Raw genomic sequence first — 23,104 nt, 5'->3', positions numbered from 1 at the left:
ATTAGTAGGTAAAACTTGTGTCATTTTGATGTCACCAGATTAACTTTAGATGCAGTATAACGTTAGATAGCTAGCTAAGATTGAGGGGAGGCCACAGGATTTTTGCTTGCTAACGTTAGCATTGCTGGCTATTTTTGACAAACTTTGCTAGCAAATGACAACATTGGCATCTGTCTAAAGTAATTTTGACGACATAATAATGCTGGAAAAGTAGTCTCCTACTAAATATTTTACTCCTTTGGCAATGTCATTGTATTTCCAGGCAATATAGTGTAATTTAGACTAACAGTAGTTAGCATCCGTCCAGAATGACTGGACTTATCACCACTTTAGGGCACAACTATGGCGCCGCTGATAGAGGATGGCTTGAGAACGTTCATAACAATGGCATGACGCAACCGAGTGACGGAGGTGCAACCTATTAATAGATTGTGATGAAACAAGGTTACTGTTATAGATTGTGATGAAACAAGGTTACTTTGATAGATTACTGGGATAAAACGTGTGTTTAGTAAGGCTGCTAGATCAGAGGCAGTAGGGATGACCAGGGATGTTCTCTTGATAAGTGCGTGAACGGATAATTTTCCTGTCCTACTAAGCATTCAAAATGTAACTTTGGGTGTCAGGGAAAATGTATGTAGTAAAAAGTAGATTATTTTCGTTAGAAATGTACTGAAGTTAAAGTAAAAGTTGTCAAAAATATAAATAGTAGAGTAAAGACACCCCAAAAAATGACTTAAGTGGTACTTGAAAGTAATTTTACTTAAGTACTTTACACCACTGGTTACTGTTAAAGATTGTGATAAAACAAGGCCGCAGGGGTATTCAAATCGCAACACCATGAGTGGCTTGTGCTGTCTGAATTCATAATGAACTCAGCTTATATTGCCATAAAATACCCCCAAAAGGATTTGGAACAAAATAAACTCATTGACTCATTATAAATTCTAGAGGTGAAATTACAAATGTCTCCCAGGAAATTGATAGATGGCTCAACAACGTCGAAAAATATATAATTCCAGGTTAAATTAGGTTTACAAAAAATGTAAATTCCAGACCTGTCATCGAAAGCCAATAATTGCAAGTTGTGAATGCTCAGCGTTCTGCACATCGCTAAATGAATATGACATGCTAACGAACATCAAATAATCAGTCGATAATGAACCTCTAGTCTCTTTCCATCTTTGGCAGCTGCATCTACAGGGTCCCTAAGAAGACTTTCTCTGCAGGCAGGTTGCTGTCTGTCAACCATAAACAGCTACAGTAGAAAGGCATATCTTTAAGATGACTCCCATTTCATGCTTGCCACGTAGGCTACAGTATGGAGGACGTATGGAGGCTATTATTAATCAGCTTATCAAAGTGACAGAACACAGCATTCTATTGACACAGGAAAATACTATAGTATTAATTGCTTGGTGTTTCATGCAATGAGGAATGACTTTTAAAGAAGCACAGATGTTAACATCCAAACAGTGCCTACTTTTTTTGCCGTTTACTGCAACTCATTCACTTTCATAGATTTGTTAACCATTTTATGTGTCCCAAGAAACACTGGGTGTAAGACAGTCACTAATGATCAGATGGTACTGAATTGGTGAAAGCAGTATGTTTAGAGGCTTTTGATCTCAACCGCCAAAATGTGTCAGATCAGTGATTATATCAAGGACGGGGAAGGGAAGAATAAAGAAAGGAAGCGTTGTACAGTACTGGACATACTCAGTGTACTCTCTCCCATCTGCACCCTCTTTAGGCGAGACTATTGGCTGATAGGAGAAGACAGCTTCATTAGACATGAGTTATATCAAAGTTGCTTCATTAATCCTTTGGCTGTAAAGTGCCTCTAGGAGTCAGGCCCTGATCATTCTATTAAAACCAGCAGTTGGTTAATATAATGTGTCTGCAATGTGTCTTGCAGTTTTATTTTCTTTCACAGGCAACATTGCTATGAAACGATTTATCCGGAGGCTGCATTCATTGTAGCTGGGGATTTTAACAAGGCTAATCTGAAAACAAGACTCCCTAAATTTTATCAGCATATCGATTGCGCAACCAGGGGTGGAAAGACCCTGGATCATTGTTACTCCAACTTCCGCGACGCATATAAGGCCCTGCCCCGCCCCCCTTTCGGAAAAGCTGACCATGACTCCATTTTGTTGATCCCTGCCTACAGACAGAAACTAAAACAAGAAGCTCCCACGCTGAGGTCTGTCCAACGCTGGTCCGACCAAGCTGACTCCACACTCCAAGACTGCTTCCATCACGTGGACTGGGAGATGTTTCGTATTGCGTCAGACAACAACATTGACGAATACGCTGATTCGGTGTGCGAGTTCATTAGAACGTGCGTTGAAGATGTCGTTCCCATAGCAACGATTAAAACATTCCCTAACCAGAAACCTTGGATTGATGGCAGCATTCGTGTGAAACTGAAGGCACAAACCACTGCTTTTAATCAGGGCAAGGTGTCTGGTAACATGACTGAATACAAACAGTGCAGCTATTCCCTCCGCAAGGCTATCAAACAAGCTAAGCGCCAGTACAGAGACAAAGTAGAATCTCAATTCAACGGCTCAGACACAAGAGGCATGTGGCAGGGTCTACAGTCAATCACGGACTACAGGAAGAAATCCAGCCCAGTCACGGACCAGGATGTCTTGCACCCAGGCAGACTAAATAACTTTTTTGCCCGCTTTGAGGACAATACAGTGCCACTGACACGGCCTGCAACGAAAACATGCGGTCTCTCCTTCACTGCAGCCGAAGTGAGTAAGACATTTAAACGTGTTAACCCTCGCAAGGCTGCAGGCCCAGACGGCATCCCCAGCCGCGCCCTCAGAGGATGCGCAGACCAGCTGGCCGGTGTGTTTACGGACATATTCAATCAATCCCTATACCAGTCTGCTGTTCCCACATGCTTCAAGAGGGCCACCATTGTTCCTGTTCCCAAGAAAGCTAAGGTAACTGAGCTAAACGACTACCGCCCGTAGCACTCACATCCGTCATCATGAAGTGCTTTGAGAGACTAGTCAAGGACCATATCACCTCCACCCTACCTGACACCCTTGACCCACTCCAATTTGCTTACCGCCCAAATAGGTCCACAGACGATGCAATCTCAACCACACTGCACACTGCCCTAACCCATCTGGACAAGAGGAATACCTATGTGAGAATGCTGTTCATCGACTACAGCTCGGCATTCAACACCATAGTACCCTCCAAGCTCGTCATCAAGCTCGAGACCCTGGGTCTCGACCCCGCCCTGTGCAACTGGGTTCTGGACTTCCTGACGGGCCGCCCCAGGTGGTGAGGGTAGGCAACAACATCTCCTCCCCGCTGATCCTCAACACTGGGGCCCCACAAGGGTGCGTTCTGAGCCCTCTCCTGTACTCCCTGTTCACCCACGACTGCGTGGCCATGCACGCCTCCAACTCAATCATCAAGTTTGCGGACGACACAACAGTGGTAGGCTTGATTACCAACAACGACGAGACGGCCTACAGGGAGGAGGTGAGGGCCCTCGGAGTGTGGTGTCAGGAAAACAACCTCACACTCAACGTCAACAAAACTAAGGAGATGATTGTGGACTTCAGGAAACAGCAGAGGGAACACCCCCATCCACATCGATGGAACAGTAGTGGAGAGGGTAGCAAGTTTTAAGTTCCTCGGCATACACATCACAGACAAACTGAATTGGTCCACTCACACAGACAGCATCGTGAGGAAGGCGCAGCAGCGCCTCTTCAACCTCAGGAGGCTGAAGAAATTTGGCTTGTCACCAAAAGCACTCACAAACTTCTACAGATGCACAATCGAGAGCATCCTGGCGGGCTGTATCACCGCCTGGTATGGCAACTGCACCGCCCTCAACCGTAAGGCTCTCCAGAGGGTAGTGAGGTCTGCACAACGCATCACCGGGGGCAAACTACCTGCCCTCCAGGACACCTACACCACCCGATGCTACAGGAAGGCCATAAAGATCATCAAGGACATCAACCACCCGAGCCACTGCCTGTTCACCCCGCTGTCATCCAGAAGGCGAGGTCAGTACAGGTGCATCAAAGCTGGGACCGAGAGACTGAAAAACAGCTTCTATCTCAAGGCCATCAGACTGTTAAACAGCCACCACTAACATTGAGTGGCTACTGCCAACACACTGTCAATGACACTGACTCTACTCCAGCCACTTTAATAATGGGAATTGATGGGAAATGATGTAAATATATCACTAGCCACTTTAAACAATGCTACCTTATATAATGTTACTTACCCTACATTATTCATCTCATATGCATACGTAGATACTGTACTCTATATCATCGACTGCATCCTTATGTAATACATGTATCACTAGCCACTTTAACTATGCCACTTGGTTTACATACTCATCTCATATGTATATACTGTACTCGATATCATCTACTGTATCTTGCCTATGCTGCTCTGTACCATCACTCATTCATATATCCTTATGTACATATTCCTTATCCCCTTACACTGTGTATAAGACAGTCGTTTTTTGGAATTATTAGTTAGATTACTTGTTCGTTATTACTGCATTGTCGGAACTAGAAGCACAAGTATTTCGCTACACTCGCATTAACATCTGCTAACCATGTGTATGTGACAAATAAAATTTGATTTGATTTGATATGTTGTTGTCTTAGGTCTCTCTTTCTGTAGAGTTGTCTCTCTTGTTGTGATGTGTGTTGCTGCCTTGCTATGTTGTTGTCTTAGGTCCCTCTTTATGTAGTGTTGTCTCTCTTGTTGTGATGTGTGTTTTGTCCTATATTTATATTGTATTTATTTTAATCCCAGCCCCCGTCCCCGCAGGAGGCCTTTTGCCCTTTGGTAGGCCGTCATTGTAAATAAGAATTTGTTCTTAACTGACTTGCCTCGTTAAATAAAGGTTAAATCAAATAAAAAATTACAAAAATAAAATAAAAACTGGAAAACACACTTCACTTTCATGTGATCGACTGTAGACTTCACGCACTCTTTCACTGTTTTACACAACAGGATAGAGCAAGTCCTGTCAACCCCTGTAATCCTTGACATTTTTTTGACTATACTGTCTCCTACACACTGGCTGGCACACACACACGCAGACACACGTAGCTAGTTCTAATTGCTGTCATCTAAGGCTTGGCTGAGAAAGTGGTCTCAGAAAAACGCTGGTTCCATGTAATGTAACCCTTTTACGCAGTCGGTAGAGGACTGAGCACATGCATTGGGAATCTCTAAGTCTTGTTCAACACTGACTGAAAAAATGCTGCTTTTTAATCATTTGAGTTGGTCAGATCACCCATAGTATCACCCCACTGTATTATATAACAGAGCACCAGTCAGGGCTCCTTACTAACGTTGATTCAACACAGTAACATACATTATTACAGCATGGTTGTTAACATTGAGAGATGAGCTGGTGTATTCGATTCACTGATCTGAGTGGTAAAACCACCCCTATCAAGATAGTGAGATGAGCCGTTTCACATGACATTGATTCAACACACACTCATTACACTGTGTTTGCTAACATCTAAAGATGAGCTGATTCACTGATGCGCAATGAGATCATTGGTGCAGAAGGTGTTGTTAGTAGAACAAAGGGCTCAATCAATGTTTTTCACACCGTTGCAATAATGATTCCAAATCGATGCTAGCAGTGTAGGAAGTGGAAGTGTTCTATTCAATTCAATGGAACTCAGTGTTGAAACTTTCCTGATGTTCAGTTAAACCTATACATTGACCAACTGAAAACAGAGTTCCTACTATATAGTCACAATTGCCTTAGTTATTTGACTGCCAACCCCAACAGATTATTCAATATGTGTCTTAAACTCAGGTTAATTAGCATAACTTTACCTTTTGGTGGGAAATGTATGACCCTGTTTGAATGTCCACAGTGAATACATGACGTATCACCCATATGGATGTCTCATGACCACCCCTCTACGACATCAATAGAGTACTCACTGTTGATCCACTTGGCCTCAGGGTCGTGAACCTTGAAGTTCTTCCTGAAGATGTCCCCCACGGTCAGTTTCCCCTTGAGGGCCAAGCTGTCATCCTCGCCTGCAAAGGAACAAGTGAAAACACATTTTAAATACATTTTAAAATTTTGAACACTATCAATTCCAACTAAATAATAGCAGAGGGTCATTTCACAATGAACGCACATTTACTTGAATTAATTACAGAAACACAACGCACAACTGAAGAAGCCATTTGGGGGAAAGTCAGCATATGGTTATTTGTGTCAGTGTCTCGATGGTAGTACTGGTACTGAGCTTGAGGCCAGAAACAACAGTTGTATCCTAACATGCTGCTTTTACGGTCAGGCCTCAAGCCAAGCAAGCTCATTATCTGCCTGAGACGACTGTGTGGAGGACATAAAGTTATACACACCAGAAGGGGTATCTGTCCTCTAGTTTTTATAACTATATTTCCTCTAGCGTTTATAACTATCTTTCCTCTAGTGTTTATAACTATATTTCCTCTAGTGTTGATAACTATCTTTCCTCTAGTGGTTTTAAGGCCAGGCACCACAGGCAAAAATTGTGATTTTGCTTCCATTGGTCAATTTTCAAATTTTGGGATATTTTGCAACCATAACTTCCCTACTTTCATAAAATGTACAAATAAATAGGCAATAATGTATAGAAATACTGTAATGACCCTGGGTTTATAAGCACAATACTTTATTTGTATAATTTTATCTCAACTCCGTCAACTACACGTAACATTAATGTTGTTCTTGACAGCTATTTTTAAAACTCTCCATGTTAAATCATATATCATTCAAAAGCTTTTTTTCCGGAGCATATCGTTAGCTAGTCCATACATGGCTATATCCTTTGTAGAAGTAGTGCTTCGTGCTGAAAGATTAGTCTTTTCGTGACATCCGATTGGTTACTAACATTTAAAAGCCCTTTCCGGCAAACTGATTGGTTAAAATGCCTCAAGTGCTGCGCAGCACTTCCCTGGTTGAAAATATCTCCTGCGAAGAATCAACGTAAAGAGGGAGTAAATGAGAAAATCTCGAAGAATAAACCTACAGTATGTGCATAAAAATAGACGACCTCAGTTAGCCAATGCGAGAAAAGCAGTGAATGACAGAAACAATGTGCCTGATCCGCCGATCGAGGCAGTGGCAGTACAGGTAGAGCAGGAAAAGGAGGTAGCCAGCAGCAGCGCATTGAGACGCAAATTAGTTGAGATGAAGATGACAACTAGCAGCGATCAACCAGACAGCAGCCAGCCAAAGTGGCTTTTATTCCACGTCTCAAAAAAACCCAACTTGTACATGATTTGAAGTGTCTAAACACTGGACTGAAAATCACCATAGACTTCATCAACCAGTGATTCTGTAATTCTGTCATGATAGAATGTGCAGACTGTGAAGGTGATCGGGATGCATTTAGGAGGAGTGTTTACATTTCATCCAGGCTGCAGGAGTGCTCCAGGGGAGATGTGGTATTTGATTTAAATGTGAGGATGGTTCTTCTAGCCCACAAACTTGGACTTGGTTATGCAGCTCTAAAGAAAATAAGCAAAGTCCTAGGGATTCCTTCCCTGCGTCTCAGCTCATATCAGAGACATGAGAGGAGAATGACAGGTAAATAAAAAGGGAGAGTGGCCCAGTATTGCCAGGTGACTGGTTGTGTATGAATATTCATTTCCTTGCTCCAGCAAATGTATTCAAAGTTAATATAACAGAGTGATAGGAAAACATAACTATACAATGAGACCCACATAGGCCTACAGTGTCATTGGGCTATAGCCAAATGTGATTAGTGAGAAATTAGCTTTACATAAAGTAAATACATGCTCGTATGCCAATATTTAGTCCTGCAGTTATGTCTGTAATGTCGACAGACATAAGTACTTTTCCCCCCACTTTAGTTGCAGAGATTCAGAGAGGGCTACAGTCAATGGAGAGCGCTGCAAAGATAATTAGAAGAGCATACGCAGATATAGACCCAGACATAGCAGAGTTTCTGAAGGAGGATGAGGATGCCATCATAGACATTCATGTATCCTTTGATGGCACTTGACTCAAGAAAGGATTCACTTCCAACTACGGGATAGGTGTGTGCATTGGTGCTAGTACCAGTGAGCCATAGAAAATGGTAAAGATTCACCCCGTCACAAAAGCCTTGGAGGCCATACATTTTTCAATATTGAGGTTGCACAGAAAATGGTACCTGTATATTATAGGATGTCAAATGATAACGCCCTCAAAAGAATGTAGCACGGAGGAACCCAGAATGCAAATAAATGTCTGAACTCTGTAATATGGTCGTGATGCCCCAAAACTGTCTTCGTGGGCAAAAGCCGCATTGACGGAGCAGCCTCTATGGCAGTAGCCACATTCAATGAGGGAGCCACTGCTATAACAAATGTGATGAACAAATTGTGGATTGATAGCACTTTGGTGACACGAGAGCAAACAGAGATTGCGAGAGTTGTGATAGCTGATGCTGCTTCAATGGAGTGTGCCAAGCGTGGGCGCAGGTCCCATGACACAGTCAAGAAAGTAAAGCGTCACCAGCAACAGGTCAAAGAGGGCCTTACATTTGGGGCAGGCATAGCTGATTTACTGTTCTGCACATTTCAACAGCCATACAACATTCTTGTCTGTGACAAATTGAGTAAAGTGATATGAGATGTTTATTTTTCAGTTTCGAAGTGATATATGAACAAGAGTTTAATTGGTCATATTTATGGAACGTACATTTTAATTGCATTAGCCTATCTTCATCAGCCATTTTCTCAAAATGACATGTGTTTATAACTATCTTTCCTTTAGTGTTTATAGCTATCTTTACGCTAGTGTTTATAATTATCTTTCCTTTAGTGTTAATACAGTGGGGCAAAAAAGTATTTAGTCAGCCACCAATTGTGCAAGTTCTCCCACTTAAAAAGATGAGAGAGGCCTGTAATTTTCATCATAGGTACACTTCAACTATGACAGACAAAATGAGAAAAAAAATCCAGAAAATCCAGAAAATCACATTGTAGGATTTTTAATGAATTTATTTGCAAATTATGGTGGAAAATAAGTATTTGGTCACCTACAAACAAGCAAGATTTCTGGCTCTCACAGACCTGTAACTTCTTCTTTAAGAGGCTCCTCTGTCCTCCACTCGTTACCTGTATTAATGGAACCTGTTTGAACTTGTTATCAGTATAAAAGACACCTGTCCACAACCTCAAACAGTCACACTCCAAACTCCACTATGGCCAAGACCAAAGATCTGTCAAAGGACACCAGAAACAAAATTGTAGACCTGGGAAGACTGAATCTGCAATAGGTAAGCAGCTTGGTTTGAAGAAATCAACTGTGGGAGCAATTATTAGGAAATGGAAGACATACAAGACCAATGACAGACTCCCTCGATCTGGGGCTCCACGCAAGATCTCACCCCGTGGGGTCAAAATGATCACAAGAACAGTGAGCAAAAATCCCAGAACCACACGGAGGGACCTAGTGAATGACCTGCAGAGAGCTGGGACCAAAGTAACAAAGCCTACCATCAGTAACACACTACGCTGCCAGGGACTCAAATCATGCAGTGCCAGACGTGTCCCCTGCTTAAGCCAGTACATGTCCAGGCCCGTCTGAAGTTTGCTAGAGAGCATTTGGATGATCCAGAAGAAGATTGGGAGAATGTCATATGGTCAGATGAAACCAAAATATAACTTTTTGGTAAAAACTCAACTCGTCGTGTTTGGAGGACAAAGAATGCTGAGTTGCATCCAAAGAACACCATACCTACTCTGAAGCATGGGGGTGGAAACTTCATGCTTTGGGGCTGTTTTTCTGCAAAGGGACCAGGACGACTGATCCGTGTAAAGGAAAGAATGAATGGGGCCATGTATCGTGTGATTTTGAGTGAACACCTCCTTCCATCAGCAAGGGCATTGAAGATGAAACGTGGCTGGGTCTTTCAGCATGACAATGATCCCAAACACACCGCCCGGGCAATGAAGGAGTGGCTTCGTAAGAAGCATTTCAAGGTCCTGGAGTGGCCTAGCCAGTCTCCAGATCTCAACCCCATAGAAAATCTTTGGAGGGAGTTGAAAGTCTGTGTTGCCCAGCAAAAGCCCCAAAACATCACTGCTCTAGAGGAGATCTGCATGGAGGAATGGGACAAAATACCAGCAACAGTGTGTAAAAACCTTGTGAAGACTTACAGAAAACGTTTGACCTCTGTCATTGCCAACAAAGGGTATATAACAAAGTATTGAGATAAACTTTTGTTATTGACCAAATTTGCAAATAAATTCATTAAAATCCTACAATGTGATTTTCTGGAATTGTTTTTCTAATTTTGTCTGTCATGGTTGAAGTGTACCTATGATGAAAATTACAGGCCTCTCTCATCTTTTTAAGTGGGAGAACTTGCACAATTGGTGGCTGACTAAATACTTTTTTGCCCCACTGTAACTATATTTCTTCTAGTGTTTATAACTCTTTCCTCTAGTTTTTATAACTATCTTTCCTCTAGTGTTTATAACTATCTTTCCTCTAGTGTTTTTAACCATCTTTCCTCTAGTGTTTATAACTATCTTTCCTCTAGTGTTTATAACCATCTTTCCTCTAGTGTTTTTAAAACCTCTTAAGGAGCCGCGCCTTTTTTTCAATTTTCGCCTAAAATGACATACCAAAATCTAACTGCCTGTAACTCAAGGCCCTGAAGCAAGGATATGCATATTCTTGGTACCATTTGAAAGGAAACACTTTGAAGTCTGTGGAAATGTGAAAGGAATGTAGGAAAATATAACATAACAGATCTGGTAAAAGATAATACAGAGGAATAAAAAAAACGTTATTTTGTATTATTTTTTGTACCATCACCTTTAAAATGCAAGAAAATTGCATTTGGGCTATCGCAGCGGGGCTGTATTATTCCAGCCCCACTGCAATTTAGATTTTGGTCACTAGAGGGAGGCAGTGTATATGCAAAGGTTTAGACTGATCCAATGAACCATTGTATTTCTGTTCAAAATGTTGTATCAAGACTGCCCAAATGTGCCTAATTTGTTTATTAATAAGTTTTCATGTTCAAAACTGTGCACTCTCCTCAAACAATAGCATGGTATTATTTCACTGTAATAGCTACTGTAAATTGGACAGTGCAGTTAGATTAACACAAATGTAAGTTTTCTGCCAATATCAGATAGGTCTATGTCCCGGGAAACGTTCTTGTTACTTACAACCTCATGCTAATCGCATTAGCCTATGTTAGCTAAACCGTCCCGTGGAAGGAACACCGATCCCGAAGATTAACCATCTTTCCTCTACTATTAATAACTATCTTTCCACTAGTGTTCATAACTATCTTTCCTCTACTGTTCATAACTATCTTTCCTCTAGTGTTTATAACTATCTTTCCTCTAGTGTTCATAACTATCTTTCCACTAGTGTTTATAACTATCTTTCCTCTAGTGTTCATAACTATCTTTCCTCTAGTGTTCATAACTATCTTTCCTCTAGTGTTTTTAACTGTCTTTCCTCTAGTGTTCATAACTATCTTTCCTCTAGTGTTCATAACTATCTTTCCACTAGTGTTCATAACTATCTTTCCTCTAGTGTTCATAACTATCTTTCCTCTAGTGTTCATAACTATCTTTCCTCTAGTGTTTATAACTATCTTTCCTCTAGTGTTCATAACTATCTTTCCTCTAGTGTTCATAACTATCTTTCCTCTAGTGTTTATAACTATCTTTCCTTTAGTGTTTATAACTATCTTTCCTCTAGTGTTTATAACTATCTTTCCTCTAGTGTTTATAACTATCTTTCCTCTAGTGTTCATAACTATCTTTCCTCTAGTGTTTATAACTATCTTTCCTTTAGTGTTTATAACTATCTTTCCTCTAGTGTTTATAACTATCTTTTCTCTAGTGTTTATAACTATATTTCTTTACTGTTTATAACTCTTTCCTTCAGTGTTTATAACCATCTTTCCTCTAGTGCTTATAGCTATATTTCAACTGGTGTTTATAGCTACATTTCAACTGGTGTTTATAACTATATGTCCTCTAGTGTGTATAACTCTTTGCTCTAGTATTCATAACCATCTTTCCTCTAGTGTTCATAACTATCTTTCCTCTAGTGTTCATAACTCTATGTTGGAGGACAAGAAGCACCAATGGGTGCTGCATTCCTCTATATGGTATCTTTATATGACGTCATTGAGCCTTCCTTTGTACAACACATGCGGTGAAGATACACGCTCAAATAAGGGGAGCTGTGAATAAGGTTTATGGGGGAAAACTCAATTGGTGTTACTAGTGACACGTCCAGATCTATTCCCTTCAGTGACAATGCTATTCAAAACACTGACAAATCAAGACGGAATACATGAGTATTTTCAACACAATGTGATCTGCAATTACATCTTCACAACTTCTCTGTACACTGTCCTGTCAGGGTGATGTACTATACTTCTCAAGAAATTAATATTAAGACTAAAGCCCTCTAGGCTCTGGTTAAGACCAATAGATGATCTGATCAGTTCAATGGGCTGTTGTATTTACACTAGATGTCTGGGGTAGCCGGATTAATTTCCTCATAATTCAAATCATATGATCTGATCGCATGAGCTCTCCGTCTGCCGTGCAACTCTTTTTCAGATATTCATATCAGGGCATATCAGCTTCATGCAATAACCAATTTGTTTTAGTTTCCATAGCGGAGATATTCACTCACTTGGCGAGAATAAGGAGGTGGTCTGTAGATGAGGGAATTGTAGCTAAACCTTGGAGGGAATATTTACGGTAGTGACTCTTCTACTGCAGGACATGGACATCTGATGAAGACCAACGTAATGCATATGAAAGGTCATAGTACAAATTAAATGTTTAAAGGAATCATCAAATATTGCTTTTAGAATTCACTTAATCAAACAAGAGTTTTGAGGTTAGTTTATTGCTGAGTGAAGTGACACTAAGTTTAGAAGCAACCTGAGACAAAGTCATATTTTCAGTACCAAACCCCATCACTTGACGCTCTCGCACAGGTTGCAATAATAGAAGCAATCTTTTATGCCCTTTCATTACATAGAAGTACTACTTCAGAACAGATAACAATGTTAGGTCAGAAAACCTCAACCTTTCTTTATTGTGTCCAAAGGCAAAGTCAGAGAAAAGTGCAGTTGAAGATAAAATAGTAAATCCATTAAAGCTGATCCCCTGGGTTTTTAAATTAACGGCGTTCGGCACTAAATGCTAACCTTGTTTGGCCAAGACAGTTAGAATTATTTTCTAGTCTTGAATCTGTGCTAGCCTGCCGAACTCCGGAGCCCTGCCGTGTGCGGAGCTGGGGGAGAGATGAGGCGAAGAGATGAAGCGAAGACATGAAGAAGGAGATGAAACCAGCATGGGGTCTGGCTACCCGTTGGGGATGGCCTATTAAATATGCTTTGTTTTTTTCCGTTACTGGTTCAATCATATCTTTCCTCCACCATCCACCCCTCCCTACCTGCAATGAGATAAATATTAATATGTTCTGCATCTTAAATTCACAAGCGTGCTGGAGCTTAATAGCTATTTAAGATGTGTGCAAGAGTGATGAGAGTGTGGCGCCATGAAGGTGTGCATGGGAATGTAGGAGGGTGAGAGGTGGAAAAGGCACACCGAGAAGAAGGTTAAGTGTTTTTCGCCATGAATCTTGTTCTGGAGGCAACTGTCACGGCTCTCGTCGTAATGAGGATCTGACCAAATCGCAGCGTGGTAAGTGTTCATGATTCTTTATTAACCAAAACACTTGAACAAAATAACAAAGTGAAAAAAACAAAACAGTTCTGTAAGATGCATAAACTATACAGAAAACAACTACCCACAAAACACAGGTGGGAAAAAGGCTGCCTAAGTATGATTCCCAATCAGAGACAACGATAGACAGCTGTCCCTGATTGAGAACCATACCCGGCCAAAACATAGAAATAAAGAAACTAGAATGCCCACCCTAGTCACACCCTGGCCTAACCAAAATAGAGAATAAAAGACTCTATGGCCAGGGCGTGACAGCAACTCTGCAGTGTTCCTAAAATCAGATTTTAAACCTAATCCTAAACACACTGCTAACCCTAATGCATAAACTTAAATTAAGAACCAAAAGTTCATTTTTGTTTTCCAGATTTTTTACAATATAGCCAATTTTGACTTTGCTGATGGCCCGTTTAGCGGAAACCGCTCAGTTCCACCTTCAGGACAAGACTCATCTCAATAAACGTCAACAGTCAGAGAAAAGCATGTACACAGATAAATATTAATTGTCATCGTGGTCATTCAACACATGCATACTTTCACAAATGAAAAGATTATGTAGTTACACACACACACACACACACACACACACACACACACACACACACACACACACACACAGAGAGAGCTGGGTCTGAGGACAATTGTTCCTACAGAGTCTCTTATGTCACATCTTTCCCTGTTCCCTTGGTGATCATGTCCGTGTTCAGAAATGCGTCTTTCCTCCCTTGTTTCCTGGAGGTAAACACAGATCTATAAGTGACTGTATAGGTAGGTGAAAGCAAGGTTATCACCCTCTTACTGACACTTTTTTTTCTCATCGTAGCAACTCTCGTACAGACTCAGGAGAGGCGAAGGTCGAGAGCTGTGCGTCCTCCGAAACACAATCCAGCCGAGCCGCACTGCTTCTTGACACAATGCCCGCTTAACCCAGAAGCCAGCCGCACCAGTGTGTCAGAGGAAACATCGTACACCTGGCGACCGTGTCAGCGTGCAGTGCGCCCGGCCCGCCACAGGAGTCGCTAGAGTGTGATGGGACAAGAACATCCCTGCCGGCCAAACCCTCCCCTAACCTGGACGATGCTGGGCCAATTGTGTGCCGCCCCATGGGTCTCCCGGTTGCGGGCCGGCTGCGACAGAGCCTGGACTCGAACAAGGATCTCTAGTGGGACAGCTAGCACTGCGATGCAGTGCCTTAGACCACTGTGCTACTCGGGAGGCCCCTACTGAGACAAATTTAATCAATTAAAATCAGTGATTACTTCAAGGAAGGTTCAATTATTTGAACAAGGCCAGTCCCTTCTTCACCAAGACAGCTCACGGGAGGTTCCGAGACAATCTACACATGAATCCTCTCAAAGGATCACCACGCAAGCAGTCATAACCAATGTGTTGTGGCCGCCTGTCGGGCCCAATTTGAACACAAGGCTCTGTGCCACACATGTTCCCTCCCCGTGTTTTCAGAAGCAAATTGCCTTATTAACACACACCAATGCGCAGTCACAACAACAAAAAAGGAAAATATGGTCCCTGTAACCCAATCATACTGCATCTGTGGCGGAATGTACATGGATTGGATGTTTGTAAAAATGTTACTTACATTTTATGTTGTGTGTGTCAATGTGTGTACATTTGTGAGCGTGTGTGTGTGTGTGTGTCTGTGTGTGCATCTACTTAAGTCTGGAGGTCTGTTGAGATTTGAGTCCCTAATTGTGTTACAAGAGTTAAGGAAACATTCTCTAGAAGCCATATCAGCTTTCCTTTATCAGGAACTATAACCTGCAGCCAGATTAATATAAAAAAATGATATGATAAAGTTATATTATTATATATTATATATTATGAGTGTCAATCACTGCGCATGTAATCTCTTACAGATAATAGACCAAAAATGAACAGGAAATAAAAACAAACAGAAGGCAACTGAAACCACATAAAACCCATGTATTTTCCTCTTCCAAACATCAAGAAATAACACTTTCTTGGAATTCTAGCCAGCCTGCCACTTGAGTTCTGTATGATTGCAGGGGTCAGTGTACAGTGACAGAAGTACCTATTCTAGGCCAGTAACTGCCTTTCCCAGGAAGAGCTGGAGGCAGAGACAAGGGGTATACAAGAGCAGCAGCTCCAATGACTGGATGGGTCTATTTTCTCCTCTGACGACCTCCACGAGCTGTCAGCATGTCAGTTAATCAGTCAGAATGTCAGCCAGTCAGTAGTCAGTCAGTCAGCATGTCACTCCTCAGTCACATAAATACTCCAACCCCTGAAAGACAGTGGAGAAACCTTGACCCACTTGTATTGACGTAGCGAGCATGTGCCATCCCTGTGGTACTGATCGATCTGTGACTTAGATACAAAAGAGAGCAGCTTGTCATTGTGAGTGAAGAGGGAAGTTAAGGTTGTGAAAACAAACTGCTTGTCAGGAGCCAGTGTTTTTACCCTGATGTTTGGCGGGGAAACATGTATCAACAAACTTCTGTTCGTGAGTGGGAGAAGACCTGCCATCTCAATGCATAACCACATTCATCCTCCTTTACTGTAACTCTGGGGTACAGATGGATCAGTTGTCTTGTTTAAATTACTATTTACTGCAATGAGCAGTACAGAATAGTTTCAGAATAGCAAGGGGCTGGACTACAGGTTGTGCAGTATGTTCAGGGAATTGGACTCCCATCTCAGAAACGTAATCCTTAAAAAATACACCACACTCAGTCAAAGCAATGTATTGGTCTTCAAGGAATCACTTTAAATAATTGAAAGCCAGATGAAGAATAGAAGTGTAGAATCACTCAGCCCCATCATCCGCTATTTGTTTTGGGTTGTTGTGCATACCTAATTAATCCACTAAGTTTCATAAAGCCTCTTTTTATTAACCAAGGGATTTTTTATAATACCATTTGATCAAATAGCCCTCCAAACTCCCAGGAATGGGCAGTCTATGAGAGCCCAGTGGGATTCTGTTTGTGAAAAGACTTGGACCATAAATGGGAGTTCTGCTTGGGCACACTGTAGGAGTTGGGAGGGAGGCGGGGGGAGGATTTAGGGAGGGATGCAAGCTGGAGATGCCACCTGTCCAGTCTCCACAGCCCCTTCGGACTCCCACTGTCCCCCTCTGTTCCAGAAGGCAGGCCAGTACTGGCAACCCAAATGGACAGAGGGTGTGAGGGAGTCTGAGACTAGAAAAGGCAAAGGCAGAGGGGAGCAGTTTGTGCCAGAATATGGTTTAGCACTGCCAACTCCAGACACATTGCCCCAGACGGCGTTCGATCCCCGGATACTCCATGAAGCCTGTCACTTTCACCTCTACATTTCCCCTCACAGCAGTTTCAAAAATACAGCTCTTAAAATATGAGAGGAGGAGAACAGTTCACAACTACAGTAGGTGCTGACAAGGTGCGAGACCCTTTGGCATCTGGTACAGTACAGTACTCTAGTACTGCAGCTTAAGTTGGTCTACTGTACTCCATCTACCACTGGGTAGTTCACTACAGATTCAGTTACCTGTAAACTACTATGGATTGAGAATTGTGCTAATGAAAGGTTGAATGTCTTCTGTGCTTTATGCCTTTCACGGTAAGCCATATAACTCATGCTCATAACTCATTTCTCTTCGATACAGTTGGTTTGGTGGGCCCATTCATTGGATGAAAAATATTGAGGTGGATATTGAAAAACTATAGTATAATTTAGGATGGTAAATCAAGGTTGGAAAAGTCCAGATAAAACTCTGATAGGAAATACAGTACGCCCACATGTTGACTGTAAAGACTACACCAGTAGAAGTAATTAAAAGAACACAACAGCCCTACATGGTAATGAGTGTTAGTGATTAACAATGTGATTAGCCAGTTCCACATGGGATTTGACATCCAAATGAACATATTTTATCAAAGCTAAACTACCGATTCGAAACACTGAATATACACTATAGTGAAACGTGGGGGGGAAGGCTACCTGTTTTGATTATGAAAATATAATTACAGTTATCCATTTTCTTCAAAAGATTAAGAAAATTACTTAAGCATCTGGTTGAATGTCAAAAGTTATTTTTAATCGACTTCCAAGCAAAACATTCAAAAGCAAAGTTGTAGTCATTTTCTTGACCTGATCCCATTCCAGGGGGAACCATTTGTAATAATTACCAGTCATGTCAATACTTAATCAAGGAAAACTGATTATTGTCTCAGAAACTTGGTTATACCTCCAATATATTGGCAGTTATACTGATCAATATGGCTTCTCCTGAAAAGCACTTCAAGGGGCTCCATGAGCTAAAAAGAAGATGGCCTATTGATTTGCTTTTCATGTAAATCTTCCCAAACAGGTCTTAAAGGTGATTCTAACTGTTAGAGAAGCTAAGAGTGGCTTCAGAAGAAAGACCAGGGTGTCCAGGTCTATGGAAAATATATGTGCGCCTTCTGCGAATGTCACCGCTTATAGAAGCAAGTCCGCAGAGGCGTAGCGCAGTTTTGTGCCGTCCCCGCCAAAAAATACATGTATATATATTTTTTAGGATCTTTTTCTTTGTCATGGGGCAGAGAGAAAAATGTGCAGTGTTATAGCTAATCTCACGCTATTTTACGTATTTTTCCATGAGGCTGAGAGAAAATGCTTGCCTGGCTCCCCAAGTTCTTGCTCTGGCCAAACGCTTCTTCTCCGCAATGAGTCAGGTTCTGAGTACCTCCCCGACGATTTCTAGAATGCAAACACACTCTAACCGTTCTGATTGGTCCCAGAAACCGATGGCTTGTGTGCCAGAACAATAACACACGTGGCTAAAGAGGCATTTTGAATATGTGTCATTGGCTTTGATACTCTGATTGGTTAGAGATGATCCAATTGCTGATACCTTTGTTTTGTACAACACCCCTCATTTTGACATCACCACAAACAACTTCAATGTTGGCAGTCTCAGACTGAAGTATGTAGTGAACATAGTGTAACGTAAGAATTCAGTTTGAGTCGTAAGGCATAGAAAATGTTGCCGTTTTAGAGATAATTTCCTGCTAATCTTCATATTTTGCCATGAGGCTGAGAGAAAATGTAGCAGTTTTAAAGATCATTTCCTGTAATTCCCCCTAAAAATCATGGCTTGTGACGTTTTCATATGCTATCTAGGGGGCCGAACTCCCCCATCCCCAATAATAATAATTGAATAGATCTTGCATGGGCTGTGGGTGTTTGTGCTATGCCAGTGAGGGTCTGGGTATAAATATATGCTACTGTGTGTGACATTTTTATAAGTATACCTGTGAGAGACTGGCGCACTATATGTAACACTGTAAATTGTGTTTGTGTAAGTGTTTGTGAGAAAGTGCACACACGCAGGACTCTACAACTACATGCAGTGAATATGTTTTGTGGTTACGAGAGAGTACAAGGCAACTGCACTGCACCTACCAGAGCAATACTCTGAGACATGTAAGACATTGTGACCCAGGGTGCATGTTAGAAAAAATCTGTCGATGTGCCCTTGAGCAAGGCACTTAATTTGCTCCAGGGGCGCCATACTATTATGGCTGACCCTGTACAACAACACGTGTATTGTTGTACACGTGTATTGTTGTGTTTTTTCCTTTTATACCATATCGTACGGGAGTCAAGCCTGTCTCCCCTCCCCTCCACTCCACTCCCCACCTACCTGGTGTCAGCAGGATGACAGAGGTGACGATCAGGGAGCAGATGACCAGAATGACCAACAGGGCAATCGCAATTCCCTTCCAGTTCCTCTGAGGAGGGTTACTCCCCACCAGCTCCTGGTCAGACAAAACAGACAGAGAGAAACACACGGTCAGAAAGAGAAAGAGAGGAGATAGAAAATCAGGAAAGGAGAGTGAACAAGGTGAGTGAACAAGAGAAAGGTTGTGGATAGGAAGAGAAGCAAAGGAAGAAAGAAATGAGAAGTGGGTAAGGGAGAGAGATAATGGAGTGATACTGTCTATTAGTATAAAGAGTAGGGGGGAAGAGGGAGTGAGAAAATTTTACACAAATAACTAATAAAAGAGAAATGAAAGGAAGGAGGGAGGGAGGGAGGGGGAGAGAAAGGTAGATAACTAAAATGGATGGGTCAGTCAAGGACAAGTGTGGACTACGGAACCACCACAAATTCTCAAGTAGAATCACCATGAGCAAAAGCCTGGAGGAGGAATGGAGGAGATGTGTGTGTGTGGGGGGGTTATCAATGAGGCGAGGGGTCAGCGGCCATCACTGGCAAACGAATGTGACAGATAGAAAATGAGCTTCCGGAATATTGGTAACTTTGGTGGGTGAACACTGTCAAGAGGCTTTTTGTTTGAAAAATGATTTGAAATTATGGCGCAACCTTGAGCCATGTTTTGGGAGAAAACAAATTAATTATATATTCAAGGTTTAATATTAAGTGCAAAATAAAATGTTAAAGTATCAATTTGACAAACGGTCCCTGCTGGGTATGGAGTGAGTGGAATGTGAAAATGGTTTTCAACCTTCCCCTTTTTGCACCAATAATAATCCTTATTATTGATGATTTTTGAAAAAATGTACTATGCCAGTGGAATTATGATTGATAGTGGTAGCACTGAATAGATCTGTCCTCATAAATGTATTGAGGCTTATACCTGAACAACAACAGCAACATCAACAACAACATGAAGCACTGGCTTGAAAGGAAAGTTGGACATTTCTATAGTTCAAGTCCAATAAACAAAAACAACCAAGCTAGGAGAGTATTTTAAAAGGTCATTGAAAGCCTAAAACATTAGCTGCATTAATAACTTTTTAATTAGTTTGCGGTAGGGGGGGTAAAAAGTCCTGAGCAGAGGACGTGCAGAGAGGATCTGTGGCTAAGGTCTTAATCAATAGTCTCCCCCCCACAGGCTGGTCTACGAGGTAAGCCTTTTAGTGACCTCTTTCCCTCCTTAATTGAATGGAGTGACAGACATCATTAGCCTGGAGAGAAGAGGAACAGCAGGGGGCTTTTTTACCACAACACCCATTACACACACTCATTAAAACCAGCAACCTGTTTTCCCACAATCCCCAGTGGCAGTCTGGCGAAACGGGGGTGCTTTCGCAGGGGTCACTGCCGAGGGCTCGACACGCCAGGCGGGAGGAGTTAGTGGACTACGGTGTAAACAACACTGATTCCACAGAACCACCACAAACACACTACAAGTGACATACTGTTTTAGTTCTATCCAGCCTGAGTAGACCGCTTTAGGATGTAGATACAGTAGGACGCCAGCCTGACATACTGTATCCCTGCCATTGAGCAATCTCGTTTTATCAACTTTTGCTTAAAAGACATTATACTCCAAAATGAGTGAAAATTAAATGATGTTGACATTTGAAATATAATTTCCACTTTAAAAGCATTATAACCATAGCCCAACTGATGCAGCATAGTTGAAGCATTGGGTTGCCCATCTGCATTTACCTAATTGAAAAACCCAAATGCTACAAACATACAGTGCATTCGGAAGTTTGAATTTTCCACATTTTGTTACGTTACAGCCTTATTCTAAAATTGATTAAGTAGGTTTTCCCCCTCATCAATAACCAATAATGTCACGTCCTGACCATAGAAAACCATAGAAAACCTGCATTTTAAAGTAGGTCAGGGCGTGACTAGGGTTTTTTGTTCTAGCTTATATTTTCTATGTGGGGTTCTAGGTTTGATTTTCTATGTTGGTAATTTGTATGATTCCCAATTAGAAGCAGCTGGTTATCGTTGTCTCTAATTGGGGATTTTTTTATTTCACCTTTATTTAACCAGGTAGGCTAGTTGAGAACAAGTTCTCATTTGCAACTGCGACCTGGCCAAGATAAAGTATAGCAGTGTGAACAGACAACACAGAGTTACACATGGAGTAAACAATTAACAAGTCAATAACACAGTAGAAAAAAAAAAAGAGTCTATATACATTGTGTGCAAAAGGCATGAGGAGGTAGGTGAATAATTACAATTTTGCAGATTAACACTGGAGTGATAAATGATCAAATGGTCATGTACAGGTAGAGATATTGGTGTGCAAAAGAGCAGAAAAGTAAATATATAGGGGAAACCTTGATTGCCCACTGCATACAGTTAAATGACCACTGAGGATGATTCTGCCAATATGAGAGGATAAACATCACACTGTTTTGGAGAACAGATTATGGATTTTACATTAGACCCAATATAATAGACCTGCACTCACCATAACACCTACACAGTAGCATTCAATTGTAACACATCAGGGTTGGCACACACACACAAAATTATTCATAACACACATGAAGAAAGACACTAAAGTCACAGCAGACTCCACAGCTTTAGACATATTCCTCAAACAGAAGAAAACAACTACTTGATAAGATCTTCACTTCTCAGCTTCAGAAGGCAACAAAGAAGCAGAGAGATCAGAGACAGAGAGAATAGAGGGGGTGCATTCTGGTCTGGGTCATGTTTATCAATTGAGACTTTACCCTGGGCAGTACTGCCAGAGTGCCTGGGCCTTGCTTCACACCAGTAACAAGTCCAGGGCTTCTGCTGTGACAAAGCGTGAGCAGTGTACTGTAAACAGCCCGTGTGTAGTCACAGCTGACTAAACAAACACATCAATATACAAAAACGCTTGCAGGGCTAGGATGATCCAACGCTGCAAGACAATTTGAAGTCTTTTAATTTGGCATAATTATGACTGCGGGATGGAGTCAGTCCCCTAGTACTATTTTTCCATGGATATGCTCTCCCGTGAAAGTCAGAATCAGATGTTTACTGTGTTTAGTAGTAAAAAGGTTTAAATACTTTGCCAATTGGTAGAACCTGATTGAACTTGCAAATACATTTTAAAGCATATCGCTTTTGCATGCTTGAGTCAATATGTGACTGTCACTAGGTTTAATTGATTTTCGGTGACGAACGATAACACAGCCAAAACGGAGTGACATTTTTAACAGCTAGAAGATATTGGTCAGCCAGGTTATCTGAAAGAAGAAACATATTTCCATCTCTGATCAGTATAAAGTTTTTTTTTCTCATACTAAGAATTGTACAGCATTTGTGCAATCTAATAAACACCAAATAAACAAGAGGAGGTAGAAATACAGATGTCCCAGCATCAGGTACTATGAGCAGCGGACTTCACTGACAGGTTGTAGTTTAATCAATATTCAACCGCCTTGAGAAAGATGTGTTACTCTAGAGAAGAATGCTAGCTACACTGGAACCTCTCCCTCCATATGAACCTGAAATCTCCAATGAAAGCTACTCTGATGCTTCCCAGCCTGTCGACAATATCAGTTCATCTCTGTGTACCTTCCAGCTATATTGAATGAAAGTAGGGGGAGTTTTCAATAATCA

The 23,104-nt window shown here is 41.5% G+C and overlaps 1 protein-coding gene across 5 annotated transcripts in view; it reads right to left on the bottom strand.

The window, feature by feature from the left end:
* The window catches only part of LOC112227747 (dipeptidyl aminopeptidase-like protein 6), a 356,992-nt gene that overhangs the window by 53,986 nt on the left and 279,902 nt on the right, over positions 1–23,104 (bottom strand). For all 5 annotated transcript variants that reach the window (XM_042308485.1, XM_042308488.1, XM_042308486.1 and 2 more), the window contains 2 exons: positions 19,424–19,538; positions 5,980–6,078 (listed from right to left, as the gene is read on the bottom strand). In XM_042308485.1, the coding sequence (XP_042164419.1) occupies positions 5,980–6,078; positions 19,424–19,538 (214 nt within the window). The remainder of the gene's footprint in view (positions 1–5,979; positions 6,079–19,423; positions 19,539–23,104) is intronic.

Source organism: Oncorhynchus tshawytscha, linkage group LG29 (genome assembly GCF_018296145.1).
Source record: "Oncorhynchus tshawytscha isolate Ot180627B linkage group LG29, Otsh_v2.0, whole genome shotgun sequence".
NCBI lineage: Eukaryota > Metazoa > Chordata > Actinopteri > Salmoniformes > Salmonidae > Oncorhynchus > Oncorhynchus tshawytscha.
Note: the sequence above shows the minus strand (reverse complement) of the source record. Positions and strands in the feature narration are given on the sequence as shown.